Source organism: Schistocerca nitens, chromosome 1 (genome assembly GCF_023898315.1).
Source record: "Schistocerca nitens isolate TAMUIC-IGC-003100 chromosome 1, iqSchNite1.1, whole genome shotgun sequence".
Lineage (NCBI taxonomy): Eukaryota > Metazoa > Arthropoda > Insecta > Orthoptera > Acrididae > Schistocerca > Schistocerca nitens.
Window position 1 is genome coordinate 828,998,896 of NC_064614.1, and position 21,266 is coordinate 829,020,161.

At 40.0% G+C, this 21,266-nt stretch overlaps 1 protein-coding gene across 2 annotated transcripts in view; it reads left to right on the top strand.

Annotated features, from left to right (window-relative positions):
- LOC126262869 (erythroid differentiation-related factor 1) overlaps nt 1-21,266 on the top strand; it is a 244,620-nt gene that overhangs the window by 17,262 nt on the left and 206,092 nt on the right. For both annotated transcript variants that reach the window (XM_049959739.1, XM_049959746.1), the window contains exons 2-5: nt 11,805-12,049; nt 18,545-18,650; nt 18,796-18,942; nt 19,207-19,359. In XM_049959739.1, coding sequence (XP_049815696.1) covers nt 11,805-12,049; nt 18,545-18,650; nt 18,796-18,942; nt 19,207-19,359 — 651 coding nt within the window. The remainder of the gene's footprint in view (nt 1-11,804; nt 12,050-18,544; nt 18,651-18,795; nt 18,943-19,206; nt 19,360-21,266) is intronic.

Genomic DNA, 21,266 nt, shown 5'->3' on the forward strand with positions numbered 1-21,266 from the left:
CACTTACATCGGAAACCCAAGCTTTTCTCTTAGGAAACAAGTTGGCCAACCTCATAAAACACTCTCTAGTCATTTCTCTTGCATGCCAGTTTAAGGCTGCACAGGTCATCAACAGTACAGTGCAATGGATTCTCCTCCTGAAGTATCTGTGCTTCAAAACAATCCCCTTTTAGTCCCACAGGGTGAAACATTTTGTTATATTTAAAGACTTGGCATGTTTATCCATAAGTTTATCTTAAATTCCACATAAGTTCAGAAGCTTCACAGTACCACAGCTAAAACTGAACAATCTTTCGAATATTTTCACAGTTTGAGGCGGTGCAGTTGTAAGAAACTGTATTCGTACTTGGAATGACAGTAGTTCAGATCCCTATTTGACCATCCAGATTTAGTTTTTTTTGTGCTTTCCATAAATCATTTATGGGAAATTATGGGGACCTATGACCTTTGCATTCCGGTCCCTTCAACCCCACAAACCAACCAACCGGAAATTATGGGATGCTTCCTTTGAAAATAAACGTGGTTGACTTCCATCCCATCACAGTCACAGCTTGTGCTCCATCTCTAATGGGCTTGTATTCAATGTGAGGGAATTAAACCTCAAATCTTCCTTTGTAATGTTTCATTCTCTCACCAGTCACATTACCATCCCTCAACCATTTTAGGAGTTCCTTAATACTATGTGGCTTTACGAACTATTCTCATGTACGTACATCATGGAACCATCTTATCTCATGCTTGACTACAGAGTCTTCATTTCCTGAAAGCTGATGACTCCATGTTTCTGGTCCTTACAGATAAGCAGGCTATTGCTTTTGTGTGTTTCTGCCACCATGATGCTGCCAACAAACTTGCAGAATTTTCTGAAAACCTCAGTCCACTCCTGTGACATCACTCATATTTAAATTCACAGAATTTCTAACTTCACCTAAACAATACACTCACACTTGTTAACTTCTTCCAAAGGTAAGTATTAAGGTCATCCTGCAGTCATCAATTTCGAAGAACTTGTAGTGAATACAGCTCACAGATCACTCCACACACATCCATTGGCAAAGTTACAAATGACCAATATGCAGAAGACCACTATTTCTGGTGAGGAGTAGATTGTTACCTGCAGTGGTGCGAGCATTGAGTGTGAGCGGTTGTCAGATTAGCAGGATAATAACCGTGCTTGTAGTAGCTATTTAACTCGTTTGTATTATGAACCAATTCAGAGACTTATCTTTAGCTGAGTGTACCATTTACTAAGAACCTATAGAAGGGAAATGCTCCTGGGCAGGGAAAGCAAATGGTAACCTCCCAAGGCTGGTGGGCAGGTACCAACTGGGCAACGATTGCAGCATTTAGCGGTAACAGACAGGACCACTAAGACTCAATCTGTACTGGGTACCACCTCAGATGTGTGTTTCCTGTTGTCTACTGTGACAGCTGTGAAGACCATCTGAGTGGTGATTTATTGTTACAGATGTGATCCTTACTATCACAGGGCTGGAATTCTTGTCCTCCTCTAATCTCATCGAGGACAAAAGGAACACTTCCATTTTGGTGCTGGATCATATAGTTGAAGGTTGCAGGCCAGCCCACACAGTGCAGTGATCTGTCGGTACACTTCTTTGCCATGTCCCTGCCCCTGCTGCACCTGCTAAACGAGTTTCTGCCAATTGTACGACTTTTCAGGGTGCCACCTTCACTTCATCACTCCACAGTGCATCACCTGAGGACCTCACTTGGTCCTCCTGTTTTGTCAACGCTCATACGACTGACACCCAACAAACTCCACATCAGAAAAACAGAATTCAATGCAGTGGTCCAAGCAGGTGTGGCGTGACCATCAGGTACCAATAGGGGTCCTCCCATTCATTTGGTGCTGAAGAAACTGATTGTTTAACATGCCTGTCGAGGCTACAGAAGGCTTAACACTCAAAAGGAGAGGTTCCAAGGGGTGGGATCGTCTTATTGAAACCCCCTTTTCAGTGATGTAGCTTAGTCTCCCAGATATCACAACCTGTAGCAATACATCCTGGTGTGCATATGTGTGTGAGTAATTGCCAAAATAGAATTTCTTCAGATGTATTAGAGCCTTAAAAATACACTAACTGATATTGTTATATAGCTGGCAAGCTGAAGGTTGAGGTTTCATGTCCTGGTGGGTGCAATATACTTTATTCTCCGACCTTTATCATTATGACTGCGACCTAAAATGTTCGCATTTAAAGAAAATCATTATTTTAATTCAGTTGATTTAAATACAGTTTTTCATTTCTATTCCTCGGGTGTGTCACTTTAATTATTGTTTATTTTCTCTTATTTTTTACTTACTTTTGTCCTTTTTCCATTTGGAATATTACACCAGGACGAACGGTTGCAGGATATAATAACTAGACCCATAACCTATACCGTTGTATAGGCAGCTTCAAAAAGCTGATCCCACCCCTGGAAATCTATTGTTGCTAGACAATTACTGATCGATATCAGGGATTTTACGTGCCATATGGTGCGGCACATTGTTTCCTCAACCTTGGAGCTCATAAAAGCCAAAAACCAAATGCAGTAGAGGACATCCATAAAATTACAATAACTACAGTCTTTGGATTATTTGAATACCCATACGTGCTCTGTGATGTTAAAAACATAACACGTATTTTTCAGTTCTTATCAATGATGTTTTGCAGGGATTGGACTTCTGTTTTGCATACGTTGATTGTATGTTGGTGGCATCATATGAAAGACACCTGTAAATGATTTTCCAATGATTTGATGACTGTGGAATCATAAATTTAGCCAAATGCAATATCAATGCCAAAGAGGAGATGGTCCGCTGAAGTCAGTGCGCAAAACGTATCGGTTGTTAGGGGTGACACACTTTTACCGTCACTTTTTACTTTGACTGGATTAGGCCCATGTGCTGCTCCATGCCGTCTTTGCTGGTCCCAAAGTACGTGGTTCCTTACCTGTCATTAGGACTGAAAAACTACAGGTGGAATTTCCAGCCTGCCAGACAAGCCTCACTAAAGCCACTCTCATTGCCAACATACCGCTAAAGATTTTCTCAGATGCCTCATCCTGCATTGGCACTGTACTAAAACAATGTTAATGAGTACAGACAACCTTTGGTTTTCTTCTCCAAGAAGATCACGGATAAGCAGCTACTATTTTACACAGAACTTTCAGGCACATATGAAGCAGTTGTATTTAAGATTCATTGTTAGAAGACATGCCTTCACTGTATATGCAGACAATCAGCTGCTGGCTTTGCATTTCTGCAGCCATGGAATACTTGTAACTATTTTTCATTGCGAATCAACCTATTAAATGTGATATTGTAATTTATGACACACAATGTGCAAGCAAGCAGTTCAAAAAATGTCACTGCCGACATTTTACCTTGAGTGGAAAGCATTTCTGTTCCAGTGGATTTCTTTGAGCTAGTGGCAGTTGAAGGACATACTGATAGTTGAGACAACTCTGCTCTTGCATCACACATCACTGCCATGCACTGAGTAGCTGATATATTGTGATGAGTCACCCGACTGGCACCAGTTTTTTGTGCTTGCAATTCTATGATGATGGGTTTTCAACTTTCTTTATGGACTCGACTATCTGGGAAACTGCTGTGAGGGCAGTACTAATGCAGCATTTTGTATGTCCCAGTATATAGATGGACTGCTGTACAAGGACTCAGACCTGCATTACATGCCAGAAGTGCAAAATGATATGGCATGTACAGGGATTGAAGGAAAATATGGAAACACCACAAGAGGTGCATGCTTGAACATAAATGCAGACACTAGCTGGGCCTACAGATGACACTGTTGTATTTGAGTATGAGCAGCACCTGTGCAATGCCTCATTACACTTCAAGTGTCAGTCGAGGTCAGAACAGTGCTCTATGGAGTCGTGAGCACATAATGTTGGAGCTGAGCAGGAACACAGGCATATTGTTGGTGTTCGTGTGGTGGATGCTTTCCTAACCAAGGTAGCCCAAGTGTTAGGTGCTTCAAGAAACATTGTATTGAAGATTTACACTGAATACAGAGGGAGCAGAAATACATCATCTGCTAAGTGTGAGTACACATACAAAAGTGTGTGTTGAGTGATTATGGCAGAGAGCTTTCAGCTCCAGGCTATGATGGCTTCGGTTGCACAGCTTGAAGCTGCAGTGGATGGGCATCACTTTTGTGGGTCAGCCATGGGGATCCAATGGACATTCAGCATGTCTGAGTCTTCTAATTGGTCCTCACCAGTGGCTAGCCCAGTTACTACTCGCCTCAGGGTGTGGCAGGTTGCAAAAGACTTCCCAGGGAGTCGCACTGTCGCTCAGCCCGATGCAGTCACCTGTCCTGTTTCAGAGGAAACCTTTCAGCCTGTAAGATCTGGGCAATTGCAGAGAGTGAGATTATTGGTAGTTTGGAGCTCCAGTGTTAGGCATGTTATGGGTCCCCTTAGGAACATAACTGCCAAGAAGGGGAAGAAAGATAATGTGCACTCCGTGTGCATACCGGGTGGAGTATTTCCAGGCATGGAACAGGTCTGCAAGGCATGTGTCCTTCCGGATGCCATGAAGAGCACAGGGTGCAGCCAACTGCAGGTGGTGGCTCACATCGGTACCAGTGATGTGTGTCACTGTGGATCGAAAGAGTTTTGGGTGGCTAACAGAAGTAGTAAAGGCTGCCGGTCTTGCTTGCAAGATGAAAACAGAGCTCACCATTTGCAGTGTTGTCGACAAGACTGATTGTGGACCTCTGGTACAGAGCCGAGTGGAGGCTCTGAATCAGAGGCTTGGATGATTCTGCAACCGTGTAGGCTGCAGATTGCTTGTCTTGCACCATAGGATGGTTGGGTTTTGGATTCTGCTGAATAGGTCAGTAGTCCACTAAATGCAGGAGCAGCTACATGGGTAGAAGGGTCTGTGTGACATGGACTGGGTGGTTTTTTAGGTTAAACAGTCTCAGTAAAATACGAAAAGGGCTTCAGTCTTTAAGGGTGCAGGGTGAACACAGGAAGAATATAGATACAGGAACCATTTGTGCAACAGTTGTAAATTGCCGTAACTGTGTTGAGAAAGTAAAAGAGCTCCAAGTACTAATAGAAAGCACTGATGCTCAAATCATTATAGGCACCGAAGACTGGGTAAAGCTGGGGATAAGTTCAGCCGAAATTTTTGCGAAGAACCTAAAGGTGTTTCGAAAAGGATAGTCCAAACACAGTTGGCAGTGGTGTGATTGTTGCTGTTAGAAGTAGTTTAGTGTGTTGCGACAGTGAAATAGATAGTTTCTGTGAGTTAGCATGGCCAGAGGCTATTCTTGGCAATTGGAATAAAATAATAATTCCCAATGCAGATGATACAGTTGCTGAAAGATTCAAAGAAACCTTGAGTTTGATTTCAAACACGTACCCGACTCATATAATTGTAGTTGGTGGTGACTTTATTTTACCCTCAATATGTTGGTGAAAATACGTGTTTAAATCAGGAGGTACGCATAAAACATCATCAGAAATTGTGCTAAACATATTCTCTGAAAATTATTTTGAGCAGTTAGTTCAGGAGTCCACGTCAATAGTAAATGGTTGTGAAAACACACTTGACCCTTTAGCAGCAAATAATCCTGAGCTAATAACGAGCATCAAAATGGATACAGGGATTTTTGAACACTGGGTTGTCATAAGGACCTTGAATATTGTAACCCGCAAATCCTCGAAAACTAAAGAAAAAAATACCTATCCAAAAAGCAGATAAAAATTCAGTTGTTGCCTTCCTTAAAGACAGTCTCAAATCATTTCAAATTAACAGTGTAAGTGTTGACCAGATGTAGCTTGAAAAGCCAAAGTAATAGTATCAGCAACAATTGAGAGATTTATATCAAATAAATTAACAAACAACGGAGCTGATCCTCCTTGGTGCACAAAACGGGCCAGAAAACTGTTGCAGAAACAATGTAAAAAATATGACAAATTGAAATGGATACAGAAGCTCGAAATTTAGCATGGACTTCAATGCGAGATGCTTATAATAGTTTCCACAGCAAAACTTTGTCTCGAAATCTGCCAGAAAATCCAAAGGGATTATGTTTGTACGTGAAGTACGCCAGCAGCAAGACAAATCAATGCCTCGTTGCACGATAGCAATGGAAATACTATTGACGACTTCACTGCCAAAGCAGAGTTGCTTAACACAGCCTTCCGAAATTCCTTCACCAAAGAACACAAAGTAAATATTCCAGAATTCGAATCAAGAAAAGCTGCCAACATGAGTAACTTAGAAGTAGATATCCTCGGAGTAGTGAAGCAGTTAAAAATCACTTAACAAAAGCAAGTCTTCTGGTCCAGACTGTGTATACCAGTGAGGTTACTTTCAGAGTATGCTGATACAATAGCTCCATCCGTAAAAATCATAGACAGCTGTTCACTCGACGAAAGCTCTGTACCCAAAGACTGGAAAGTTGCACAGGTCACACCAATATTCAAGAAAGGTTGTCGGAGAAATCTACTAAATTACAAGCCCCTATCATTAACATTCAGCAGGATTTTGGAACATATATTGTATTCGAACATTATTAATTACCTCAGAGAAAATGATCTATTGAAACACAGTCGCCACAGATTTCGAAAACATCGTACTTGTGAAACACAACTAGCTCCTTACTCACATGAAGTGTTGAGTGCTATTGACAAGGGATTTCTAATTGATTCTGTTATTCTAGATGTCCAGAAGGCTTTCGACACTATACCTCACAAGTGGCTTGTACTAAAATTGCATGCTTATGGAATATCTTCTCAGTTATGTGACCGGATTCATGATTTCCTGTCAGAGATGTCACCGGTTGTAGTAATTGACGGAAAGTAATCGAGTAAAACAGAAGTGATTTCTGGCATGCCTGAAGGTAGTGTTACTGGCCCTCTGCTCTTCCTTATCTATATAAATGATTTAGGAGACAATCTGAGCAGCCGTCTTAGGTTGTTTGCAGATGATGCTGTCATTTATCTACTAGTACAGTCATCAGAAGATCAAAACAAATTGCAAAACAATTTAGAAAAGATATTTGTATGTAGCAAAAATTGGCAACTGTGACCCTAAATAACAAAAAGTGTGAGGTCATCCACATGAGTGCTAAAAGGAATCTGTTAAACATCAGTTACACAATAAATCAGTCAAATCTGATGATCATAAATTCAGCTAAATACCTAGGAATTACAATTACGAACAATGTAAATTGGAATGAACACATTGAAAATGTTGTGGGGAAGGCTAACCAAAAACTGCATTTTATTGCAGGACACTTAGAAAACTTAACAGATCTACTAAAGAGACTGTGTACACTATGTTTGTCCACCCTCTTTAAGAATACTGCTGCGCAGTGTGGGTTGCTTACCAGATAGGACTGATGGAGTACATTGAGAAAGTTCAAAGAAGGGCAGCACATTTTGTATTATCGTGGAATAGGGGAGAGAGTGTCATTGAAATGACACAGGATTTTGGGTGGACATCATTTAAATAAAGGTGTTTTTCGTCGTGGCTGAATCTTCTCATGAAATTTCAATCTTTAACTTTCTCCTCAGAGTGCAAAAACATTTTGTTGACGCTAACCTACAACAGGAGAAACGATCACCACAATAAAAGAAGGGAAGTCAGAGCTCGCACGGAAAGATATATGTGTTTGTTTTTTCTGTGCGCTGTATGACATTGTAATAATAGAGGCACTTTTTAAATGTGATTTGCAGAGTACCCATGTAGGTGTAGATATAGATGTAGATGATAAAATTGAAACAAATGAGTCCTTGGTCACAATTTGTTAGTCTTATGAACCAGGATTCAACACTTCTAAGAGTGCCTGATGTCCACCTAAAATCCTGTGTCATTTCAGTTTGCAATCTGTGGCTGTACAGGTATGAGCAGCCCTTAGAGGCTTGCCTTCACACATTCCTTTTAAGTATTTTGTGACTAAAGCTCTTCTGGCTTGTTATTTATTTTATATGTGACATGTAAGTACTGTGTCTGTCTTGTATTGTTAGTCAGTACTTACACTTTTTTTTATATATATAAAAATTTTTTTTTCGCATAAATTTGTAATTATGTTATAGACCACTGTAAATGTCTAAATTCTGATGAAGGCACTCTTAGAAATGTTGAAACCTGGTTAATAAGACTAAAAACTTGTGACCGAGGGCTCATTTGTTTCAATTTTAACTTATAAACGGTCACTGGACCAAGCAGCCATGTTCAAAACTTTGAGATGTAGATGAAGAGGATTGTGACTTAAAATAAGAGGACAACAGCTGCAAAAATCACTGCAGAACCGAATGTCACACTTGCAAATGCTATCAGCACCAAAAACAACATGTAGGGAGCTCCATAAGCTGAGAATTGGAGGGTAAGCTGAATTCAGAAACTACACATCAGTGATGCTAACGCTGCGACAGGAAAATGTGCCACTGAAACCATAGAACCTGGACTGTGGAGCAATGGAATTTGGTCAGATGACTCTTGCTGCACGTTGTTTCCAACATCTGACTGAGTTTACATCTGGTGTAGGCTGTTCCCAGCCTATGATGCAGAATGCTTGCTGCCAAGAGATAAATATGGCGGGAGTTGATGACGGTTTGGCAGCCTTATTGTGGTATTCCATGGGCCTTATGATTACTTTGCAGATTGCAATACTGTCAAAGATTATGTTACTGTTTTTGCTGATCGGGTCCATCTCATGGTACAGTATTTGTTTCCTAATGGTGATGCTGTACTACAAGACAACAGGGCTCCTGTTCACACAACTTGCATCATACAGGACTGGTTTTGTGAGGATGAATAGTTCGCATCTCCACTGGCTAACAATTATTACTGAACCTTTGTGTCCTACTTTGGAGAGAAAGGTGCATAATCGCTATCCACCTCCATCATCATTACCTGAACTTACCACTATTTTGCAAGAAGAGTGGTATAAGATTCCCTTGAAAACCATACAGAACATGTGTCTACCCTTTCCAGTAGGAATAGAAGCTGTTTACAATGCCAAATGTTTTCCTATACTGTATTAATCATAGTTGTATATTTGGTGTTTCCATGGTTTTCTCCTCCCTCTGTAGGTGCTCTGCTTGGGAAGTTTTGACATCCCAGAGACACAATTCTCACACATCCATGTATGCTTTGTAGGACCACCTCCATTCACATGTAACTACTGGTCCTACATCATGATGATCAACAGATACACTAGGTGGCCAGAAGTATTCCTGTTGTAAACACAAACTGCTGAGAATCTGGTGCAATTGGATTTCTCATTCCAGCTGTCACCAGCATTTGTCTTCTGAGTAGGGTCGTCAGGGAGAGGTGGAAATATTTTGTGCAATGGCGTGGGTATACAGGATACACATAACAAGTACTTCATCATATTGTGCAACTTCAAAAAATATTGTGGAACACCTACACCATTTCTTGAAGGACACTAATTATTACGTGGCATATGATGAATTCAGGGATTGATGCCCTTCCAGCAGTGCTACTATGATTATGAAGTGTATTAAAAGAACACTTGCAGGCCTACCCCGGTGAAGCTGGTGTACAGTGAAATCTTCATGTATGTCAGGAGATTCATTAAAACCATGTCGCCACGCAGGGTAGCCGCACGGTCTGAGGTGTCTTGTCACAGTCCGGGCGGCTCCCCCTGTCTGAGGTTCGAGTCTTCCCTCAGGCATGGGTGTGTGTGTTGTCCATAACATAAGTTAGTTTAAGTTAGATTAAGTAGTGTGTAGGCTTAGGGACCAATGTTCTCAGTAGTTTGGTCCCACAAGACCTTACCACAAATTTCCAAAACCATGCACTGGACCTCCGTACTCACTTCGGATTTCCTTGCAGGACTCCTGAGACAAATAGAAACTTTGTAACTGGGTGGAACCACAAGGCTTGGGAAATGAACAACTTTAGCTTTCAAGGACCTGACATGGTCCACTGCACTGATTACTGAAGCTGCCCTGCCAAGGCCCATACACAGTTGTGGATTGAATTATTAGTGCACTCACTCAGCTTTAAAGGGTTAGATACATTTAGTGTGCAAGCCAGCTTACCTAACTCAGAAGACACCACTGAAACACAAGCCACCTCGAGACACAGAACACCTGTGACACTGTAGCTGCTGGTCATGCTGCGTCATCCAAGCAGTGCTGTCTGTCTGGGAACCAACTGGCCACCATTCACCGAGGTGCAGTCATTTCCCTCCATCCTCTAGTCACAAGAGAAACTCATCATACATAAAAAGTGTAGCTCCGTTTCAATCCAACTGAGATAGCATAGTCCAACTTAACTTTTAAAAAATGCATTTTTTTTTATTTGCCTTTTGGGGATGTGGTGCAACAACCTCAGCTAACAAGTCACTCCACAGTTATCCATTGGCAACGTCGTGATTGACTAACAGTGACAGACAGAAGACAACTTCCGCTTGCTGTGTCAGACATATGTCATGAGAATAACGAGTGGGATGACTATTGCGCTTGTAGTGGTTACTTAACTTGTTCGTACAATGACACAAAAAACTAATCATTGTCTGAAGTGTAGCATTTACTGAGACTCTACAAACTTGCAGTATGACCAAGTGAGTTGGTACATTGATGTACATTTGTGTTGGAATTTCTTGTGATTTTCTAATTTGCTTAATGCAAATGCTGGAATGCGTCCTATGTGAAGACCACATCTGACTTCACACCCCATCATTGTTCACTTCAAACTTGTTTTCCATCTGTAATGCCCCTATTATCAGTGGACGCTAAATTGTAATCTGATTTTCTTTGCATTGAATCCCATCAACTTTGACTAACAACATCTGCGGTTTATTGCCAGAAATATGCATTTGTATTTTAGACTCTGAACTGTCCCACACTCTCTGAAATCCTAGGTAAGTAACAAGCCAAACCTTCCATGAGTTATGTTAATTTAGATGTTCTCATATCTGTTCATGTGAATGTTTACTCTCTGGTGTGGCAGAGATAGATATTTAAAATTAAAACCCATGCTTTCTCATCAGGTTGCTGGATTGTTTGTTAATCTATAATAATCATAAGCTTCTGAATCATTGCTGAGAAGATTGTTGGCAGCAATTTAGTCCTTCTTAGTATTATTCATGCTGTGTTACTAATTACTAGATAGTTACAAGGATCTCAGATTTATAATGTGTGCCTTCGTATAAAGAAATGGAAAAATGGTGTATTGATTGCCAGAAGACATGCTCTCATGTACTTGTTTTTGGTGGTACTATGCTAGTCACTTAGTGCATGTATGGCCCCTGCTGTGATTGCTGAGTGTCTGTCCTAGTTTTTGCATGCCTGACAACTGAATAAATTTGTGATAGTCTAGTTAATATTAGTAGCAAAAATAATGTTTTATTGATTCATGTGTGTTGATACCTGATGATGAGCACTAGTGCCTAAAAACATGTCCATAAGAAATTATTGTCATAAGATTGACAATCTTTAAAGATTGTGAGGGACCATCATACACGTATATATACCATATTTGATTATAAATCCTGTCATGAAAAAGTTATCTCCCAATATGAGTAATGATTATAATTTCTTTGGAATATGCTTCCCTGAAGAATTTGCAGTGTTTATTACAGAGATTTATGGAATTTTGAAGACACTAAAGAAGGTAAATTGTGGTCAAGTGAGGGATTATGCGATATGTTAAACTCAAAAATTTATGATTACTCTCTAATAATTAGTGTTGGTTTTCAGACACTATGTTTACTCTGTAATATGAATTACACCTTATCTCGAATTAAATATAAATTTCTTTTAATAACCAACTATCTTTGTTTTAGAATAACAAAGATGAGAAGACGGAAGAGGTTGATGATGATTGGCGGAACTGCCCGTCACCCGACTCTCCAAGAAAACCAGTAAAATCAACAGCAGTTGTCAAGTATACTACAGTGCAAGCACCAGCCAACTTTGCAAGACTCCAGTGCAATACTAATTTAAATCTACCACCATCCAATTGGCTCAGTAGCTCTGCTGAATCGTATGGATTACAGAATGTTCCTTTTCACTCTTCTGGCTTCTCTAGGTGAAGTTATTGATGATTATATTTAACATCTTTACATATTATAAATTGTTAGTCGCTAGTCCCCCATCACATTTTTCTGCCTATATGTGAAGGCTAATCTTAGGAACTGGTGTAGGTATTTTGGTACGATTTTCACTAATATGTAGACTGCTTCATCAGGAAGATTAGTGTCTATAATTTATTTCCACTACACCAGACAAATCGCCTGGCCATAGATATTTAGTGCTACCTACCCTAAGTCAGGGAAAGTCGCTAGTTGTATTATAAATATGCGGATTATACTAAAGCTTCATAACATATAGCTCATGTGGGTTAATGCTGCATCAGAGTGTCATTAATACTCAATTGTGTATGTGTAATGACAGTTTGTTCTGTGTTATAATGATTATTATGAAAATAATCAGCAAAGCCAGCAATGGGTTACATATCATTGAACAAGTATAAAGTGGTACATAGATATATGCAGAAGGGTACTAACTATTTCAGTGCCCATTGCATTTGCTTATCAAGCCAGTGTAAAGGCAAAGAAAGATTCACATGTTAATATCCTGGATTTTCCATTGTTTGAAAGATTCACATATAAATTTCACACTGTGTCTCATAACAGAACTGCTGGAAACTCATAAGAAGAAACTGTGCTTTGTCTTGAATATTGCTTCAGTGTGTAAGAGACTGTGCTTTATCTTGAATATTGCTTCAAAGTGTACCTGTGATCATGTGTGTTTTAAAAATAGTAAATGTCTTTGTTAACCATTAATGAAAATTTCACCAATTTCAACTAATTATTCCTGGACTAGAGTAATTTAAATAAAATGCTGCATTTCTGTACTCTCTGGCCATGTATACTACAGCCAATCAACTAGGCACGAGCACACGAGCACATAAATCACCAGCTTGAAGGGTTAAAAATCTGTTCTCTCAGCCACCTGAACCAAGCCTTCAGAGCTGAACTGAGATGTCACAATGATGAAACACAGGACTTGTATTCAGAACCCCATCAAGCCTTCTAGATATAAGTTTTCCGTGATTTCCTTAAATGATACAGGATGAATGCTTGGGCAGTTCCTTTGGAAGTACAGCCACTTTCTTTCCCCAAGCTGAGCTTGTGGCAAGTATGTGACCCATCATTAGCAGTACATTAAGTGCTAATCTTCATTCCTGCCTTCCATCCATGAAGGCTGTTCAAAGTACATTGTTTGAAATGACCTTTCAGCCCCATCTTGAGCATCATTGGGTTGCCAGCTCACAGCTTGCCAAAATATCTGGTCAGTTTTATTATTAGGTATAATGAGGGTCAAGGTGTACACCATATCGAGGATATAGATGATTCAGTTCTTTAATAGTACAATTGTCAGGCTGTTTAAGCATACATAATACATGCAATTCTGTACTGCTCAAGGCAGAAAGAGAGTACTTGTTAAAGTGAAAATGGTTAATCTACAAACCAGACAGATTCCCTAACCTGATACTCCAGAAACTTAATGACCTTATTGGAGATGATGTCATTATGGTGATTGTTTGAAAGAAAATCTGCAGAAAAACCAAGGAAAGTCTCAGTTTTCACAATTAGACTCTTTGGAATCTCATTCTTCACCAATTGAATTACTAGAAATGTATTTAACTGCAGAAATTTAGAGGGATAACATTGCTGTTATCTAGCTCCATTAAGATGGGTTGTAAGTTGTTTTTATTAGCCAGAAACAGATTTAATGGAACTACAGCACAAGCTCTATGCATCTTTCAAGAATGTGATATTTTTGAGGGCTTTTGCCATTGTTGAATTGGATGTAACTGGACTCTGAAAATTCAGTGTAATATGAAGCCACTACATGCTGCAATCAAACCTTCTAAATATTATGGTATGAAACGAAATGAACTTGGGTATGTCCCTGAGAAATATCTCATGCAGTTCATATGTGGCTGGTTGCTGGAGGTTCTTGACAAATGAGTTGCTGATTTGTTTGATGGTTGCCATGTCAGGGAATTGTGCCTTGTAATTTGGAGAAAGTTAACAAATTCCTCACCATGTTTGGCTAGGCATTATTGTGCTGAAATAAGACATGTGGATCTGCTTTAAGGAGTGCAGGTATTTAAAGTTTTTTGAATTCCTTAATATGTTGGCTGCTGTTTAGACTGCCTTCAATATGTATGAGTCTAGATCACATTTTGTATCCAGTCACAACCTAAACCATCACACTTAGTTCTTGTCTCATAAACTGCTTAGCAAAACAAAGAAAGTTTAAAAGTCTCCAGTGAATGCAATAAAGTCTGATCAAATGACTGTCACTGTAGGACAAGTTGAAGTTGTCCATAAGCACTGCATTTCGTTACTTGTAATTCAGTGATAGTATTCATATGCCAATTGCAGTCTGATATTTTTTGTGGCTTGATAGCAATGGAAACAGATTTGTTGGTATCTATGACACCAATCTAGCCCGCAGAAGGCAACATCAGAGTGTCAGTTGAGCCATTAGTATGGTCTAGATGACAACCATCCTGTGCTGTAGTTACATTGTTTGGTCCCATACCTATTCTTTGCTGAGTGTGGCCTCAGTGTGTAACCAGACACATTACTGTTGTAACAGCATGCACTTTACAAGATAAAATTTCAAAGTGTGACAAACCTATTTTCTGATGACATATCATTCTGCCTTTGTGATACTGAAGTGCTCTTTCATACTGTTGCTTTATTTGGTGACTATTTACTGAGTTAGGAGTAACATCGATTTTTACAGTCATACTAACTGTTAATCTTATATTGCTGCTACTCTGTTCTATAAGTCCGAGGTTGGATTCATTTGGGATGTGTGTTCAAATTTTTTCTAATGCTATTGTAAATGTCTTGACTCCCAGACTGGTGCAAACTTTACAGTTTGGTGCCATTTTGGATACTTGTGTGTCAGATTTGTTCAATTTTTATTCAAACAACTTAGATTGATGGTGGTGGTTATTTTTTGCAGTTTACAGAGGTTTTTATCGGGAGAGACTGACTTCATCATGATATGTTTGCTGTTGTTGTTGTGGTCTTCAGTCCTGAGACTGGTTTGATGCAGCTCTCCATGCTACCCTATCCTGTGCAAGCTTCTTCATCTCCCAGTACTTACTGCAACGTACATCCTTCTGAATCTGCCAAGTGTATTCATCTCTTGATCTCCCTCTACGATTTTTACCCTCCACGCTGCCCTCCAATGCTAAATTTGTGATCCCTTGATGCCTCAGAACATGTCCTACTAACCGGTCCCTTCTTTTTGTCAAGTTATGTCACAATCTCCTCTTCCCCAATTCTATTCGATACTTCATCATTAGTTATGTGATCTACCCATCTAATCTTCAACATTCTTCTGTAGCACCACATTTCGAAAGCTTCTATTCTCTTCTTTTCCAAACTATTTATCGTCCATGTTTCACTTCCATACATGGCTACACTCCATACAAATACTTTCAGAAATGACTTCCTGATACTTAAATCTATACTCGATGTTAACAAATTTCTCTTCTTGAGAAATGCTTTCGTTGCCATTGCCAGTCTACATTTTATATCTTCACTGCTTCGACCATCATCAGTTATTTTACTCCCCAAATAGCAAAACTCCTTTGCTACTTTAAGTGTCCCATTTCCTAATCTTAATTCCCTCAGCATCACCCAACTTAATTCGACTACATTCCATTATCCTCGTTTTGCTTTTGTTGATGTTCATCTTATATCCACCTTTCAAGACACTGTCCATTACGTTCAACTGCTCTTCCAGGTCCTTTGCTGTCTCTGACAGAATTACAATGTCATTGGCGAACCTTAAATTTTTTATTTCTTCTCCATAGATTTTAATACCTACTCCGAATTGTTCTTTTGTTTCCTTTACTGCTTGCTCAATATACAGATTGAATAACATCGGGGAGAGGCTACAACCCTGTCTCACTCCCTTCCCAACCACTGCTTCCCTTTCATGCCCCTCGACTCTTATAGCTGCCATCTGGTTTCTGTACAAATTGTAAATAGCCTTTCGCTCCCGGTATTTTACCCCTGCCACCTCTAGAATTTGAAAGGGAGTATTCCAGTTAACGTTGTCAAAAGCTTTCTCTAAGTCTACAAATGCTAGAAACGTAGGTTTGCCTTTTCTTAATCTTTCTTCTAAGATAAGTCATAAGGTCAGTATTGCCTCACATGTTCCAATATTTCTACGGAATCCAAACTGATCTTCCCGAGGTCGGCTTCTACCAGTTTTTCCATTCATCTGTAAAGAATTCGTGTTAGTATTTTGCAGCTGTGACTTATTAAACTGATAGTTCGGTAATTTTCACATCTGTCAACACCTGCTTTCTTTGGGATTGGTATTATTATATTCTTCTTGAAGTCTGAGGGTATTTCGCCTGTCTCATACATCTTGCTCACCAGATGGTAAAGTTTCGTCAGGACTGGCTCTCCCAAGGCCGTAGTAGTTCTAATGGAATGTTGTCTACTCTGGGGCCTTGTTTCGACTCAGGTCTTTCAGTGCTCTGTCAAACTCTTCACGCAGTATCGTATCTCCCATTTCATCTTCATCTACATCCTCTTCCATTTCCATAATATTGTCCTCAAGTACATCGTCCTTGTATAGACCCTCTATATACTCCTTCCACTTTTCTGCTTTCCATTTTTTTCTTAGGACTGGGTTTCCATCGGAGCTGTTGATATTCATACAAGTGGTTCTCTTTTCTCCAAAAGTCTTTAATTTCCTGTAGGCAGTATCTGTCTTACCCCTAGTGAGATAAGCTTCTAGATCCTTACATTTGTCCTCCAGCTTAGCCATTTTGCACTTCCTGTCGATCTCATTTTTGAGACGTTCGTATTCCTTTTTGCCTGCTTCATTTACTGCATTTTTATATTTTCTCCTTTCATCAATTAAATTCAGTATTTCTTCTGTTACCCAAGGATTTCTACTAGCCCTCGTCTTTTTACCTACTTGATCCTCTGCTGCCTTCACTACTTCATCCCTCAGAGCTACCCATTCTTCTTCCACTGTACTTCTTTTCCCCATTCTTGTCAATTATTCCCTTATGCTCTCCCTGAAACTCTGTACAACCTCTGGTTTAGTCAGTTTATCCAGGTCCCATCTCCTTAAATTCCCACCTTTTTGCAGTTTCTTCAGTTTTAATCTACAGTTCATAACCAATAGATTGTGGTCAGAGTCCACATCTGCCCTTGGAAATGTCTTACAAGTTAAAACCTGGTTCCTAAATCTCTGTCTTACCATTATATAATCTATCTGATACCTTCTAGTATCTCCAGGCTTCTTCCTTGTATACAACCTTCTTTTATGATTCTTGAACCAAGTGTTAGCTATGATTAAGTTATGCTCCGTGCAAAATTGTATCAGGCGGCTTCCTCTTTCATTTCTTAGCCCCAATCCATATTCACCTACTATGTTTCCTTTTCTTCCTTTTCCTACTCTCGAATTCCAGTCACCCATAACTATTAAATTTTCGTCTCCCTTCACTACCTGAATAATTTCTTCTATCTCATCATACATTTCATCAATTTCTTCATAATCTGCAGAGCTAGTTGGCATATAAACTTGTACTACTGTAGTAGACATGGGCTTCGTGTCTAACTTGGCCACAATAATGCGTTCACTATGCTGTTTGTAGTAGCTTACCTGCACTCCTATTTTTTTATTCATTAACCTACTCCTGCATTACTCCTATTTGATTTTGTATTTATAACCCTGTATTCACCTGACCAAAAGTCTTCCGGCCACAGAACTTCACTAATTCCCACTATATCTGACTTTAACCTATCCATTTCTCTTTTTAAATTTTCTAACCTACCTGCCCGAGTAATGGATCTGACATTCCACGCTCCGATCCGTAGAACGCCAGTTTTTTTTCTCCTGATAATGACGTCCTCTTGAGTAGTCCCCGCCCGGAGATCCGAATGGGGGACTATTTTACCTCCAGAATATTTTACTCAAGAGGACGCCATCATCATTTAAACATACAGTAAAGCTGCATGCCCTCGGGAAGAATTACGGGTGTAGTTTCCCCTTGCTTTCAGCCGTTTGCAATACCAGCACAGCAAGGCCGTTTTGGTTAGTGTTACAAGGCCAGATCAGTCAATCATCCAGACTGTTGCCCCTGCAACTACTGAAAGGCTGCTGCCCCTCTTCAGGACCTACACGTTTGTCTGGCCTCGCAACAGATACGCCTCCGTTGTGGTTGCACCTACGGTACGGCCATCTGTATTGCTGAGGCACGCAAGCCTCCCCACCAACCCAATTCCAGTTGTATGTGCAAGAAAGTCAAAACTGAAAGCAACGTAATCATAAATGGACATATTATAGAAAGTTTGCTCAATGTTCCCTATATTTATTGATGTTTAAGTATATTAATTTTTGAATTTATTACTTTAAAACATGATTTTATAGAAATGAATATTTTCTTTCTACAAAGTTGACAACATCTCTCTTCTGTATAAACTTTCCATTGTCTAATCAGATATTTTTACTATCTTTCCTGCAGTTTCTGCATGGCTCACATGTTCCCAGATTGTGTTGGAGAAGTGGATGTTGTATCAGACGCTGAAAATATAAAAAATTTACTGAAGATCCCATACAGTAAAGGTCCAGTAAGTACAGAAAAAAATGTTGAAATGGTAGTACATATGCTTGCTGTACAGCAGGTGGGAAAGTGTTTGCAGACATAATCTTACCAACAATGTGAACATAAATCATTGTGCAATTTGATGTTTTTAAAAGTAATACCCATTCTAGGTGAGCATGATGGTACATCGAATAGAAAATACATTGCTGATAGATGAATTTGATATACACAAACATCTTTTGCGGACAGCTGAATCCGAGTGGAAATGGCTGAAAAAGTTCTTCTATGAACACGTGTTCAAATCTCTTGGAGACAAGGTATGCTCTCTCCCTCTCCATCTCCTGCTTCCTTCTGCTCTTCCTGCATGGTGATTCTGATTTCTAATGACACTACTTTCATAATGCCACTGCGATTTCGGTTCCTTTGGATTTATCAGTTCAGTTTATTTTCTAGAATTCCAGTGATATATTAATAATGTCTCTGGCATCTCATACTAGAAATAAATAGCTCCCATTAGTAGCAAATAATTGTGGGGAGTATAAGAAATAATTACATTCAAATTTTTAAAATCATCGTTACAGGAGAAGATTGTTGTACATAAGGATAAGAGCCGATATGCTCTTCAGCAGAAGAGCCTAGTGTCCAAGTTTCTGTACCACAGCCTAGCAGTTACTGAACCAGGGTCGCCACAAAAGGAGGATCTGCAGCCTGCAGATTCCATGCCTGTTGCTGAGGTAACTGTTGTATGAACATGTTGGTTGAAGTGGAAATGAAGCAAATCAACACTCAGTTTGTTATATTCTGTAACTTCTGGCTTAATTGATTGTGAGAATGGTGAACAGTTTTGAGTTTTAAATTCCATCTCTTATTTGAACCATGAATAGGGGTATTGCTTTTACATTCCAGAAGCTTCAATTGGTTTGTAATAGAAATATAACCAAAATCCATTTAAAAAACAAAACTAGATGTAGTTGACCAAGGGCAATGTGTTAGATCTCATTTGTATAAGGGTATAGAAACATTACCAGAATTGTACATGCTGCATATTTGCATTATACAGGGTGGCGCAGATGGATCGGGTGGTTTTAAAATACTTGTCAAACTGTCAATTGTAAAGGTATTGGATTGAAATAAAGTGCAAAACGTGTAGTTACAATGGAAGTTTATTAACAAAAAAATAGTAATGTTAGTTTTTAAAAATTACATCCATCAAATGCCCTCCTTCTCGAGCGACGCATTCTTGGAGTCGGTCCTTAACGTTCCGCATTGCCCGCTCAAGCACATCACCAGGAATTGATGTGATTTCGGTGTGAATTGCTGCCTTCAACTCCTGAATGGTCCGGGGTTTGTTCATGTAGACCCTTGCTTTTAAATAGCCCCATAAGAAAAAGTCACATACCGTGAGGTCCGGCGAGCGAGGGGGCCAATGGACATCTCCATTACGGGAAATCAAACGGCCAGGGAACAGAGCGCGTACAGCTTGCATTGATATCCTAGCGGTATGTGCAGTTGCCCCGTCTTCTTGGAACCACATATTGCCCATGTCGTAATTGTTCTCTTCAAGTTGTGGGAGAAGAAAATCTTCAATCATGTTCACATAACGCTGCGAATTAACAGTAACCGCCTGCTCCCTTTCATTTTCAAAAAAGTAAGGACCAATTATCCCTACCTTAGAAACCCCACACCAAACCGTCACTTTGTCACTATGGAGAGGCCGTTGGTGTAGATCTCTTGGGTTAGTGTCGGCCCAGTAACGGCAATTTTGCTTGTTTACGTATCCGTTAATGTGAAAGTGAGCCTCGTCAGACATCATGATAATCAGGTTTACATCTTCCAATAACTCCAACATCTGTTGGCTAAACTGAAGCCTTTGAAGATGGTCTGTTGGGAGAATCTTCTGTACCAACAGGATTTTATAGGGGTGGAATTTCAGTTCTTCGTTAAGAATCCTTTGAAGGCTCCGACGTGACATTCCAAGAGCTTGAGCACGACGTCTCGTTGATCGACGTGGGCTCGCAGTGACATCGCGTCTCACACGCTCCACGTTCTCAGGCGTTGTTATTGTTGGCGGTCTAGGCGTCCATTTTGGAGCACATGAACCAGTAGTGCGGAAATTATGCACCCAACTCAATATCGTATCTCGCTTAGGAACACTACCGCGAGGTGGGATGTTGAAACGCCGGCGAAAGGCACGCGTCACAGCAACAATTGACTCGTTATTGCGTATGAACTCTTCCACTGCGAAAACACGATGCTCAACGGACCACGTAGCCATCGCGACTGACTGCCAGCCTGCAACTGAAACTTCCCGTCCCCCCCCACCACAGGACGAAGTCGCCGAACACCTGGCTCCCCCCCTCCAGACGTACAGTCCACTTCAAAACCACCCGATCCATCTGCGCCACCCTGTACATGGTTTTAAGTGTGTTTTGTGGTTTATTATGCAAATAGAGACACTAATTTGGACAACTGGCAGAAATATTTATAGTAACGCTGAGTAAAATTATGACCACAGGTGTTCACACAAAGGTTTGTGTTAATATCACAGGACAAAACATATTATGTAATTTCAAAGTGTATTGAAATAAGGAAAATAATTATTTCATTGGAATGGTTTGTCATGAACTTTTGGTCCTTTTTC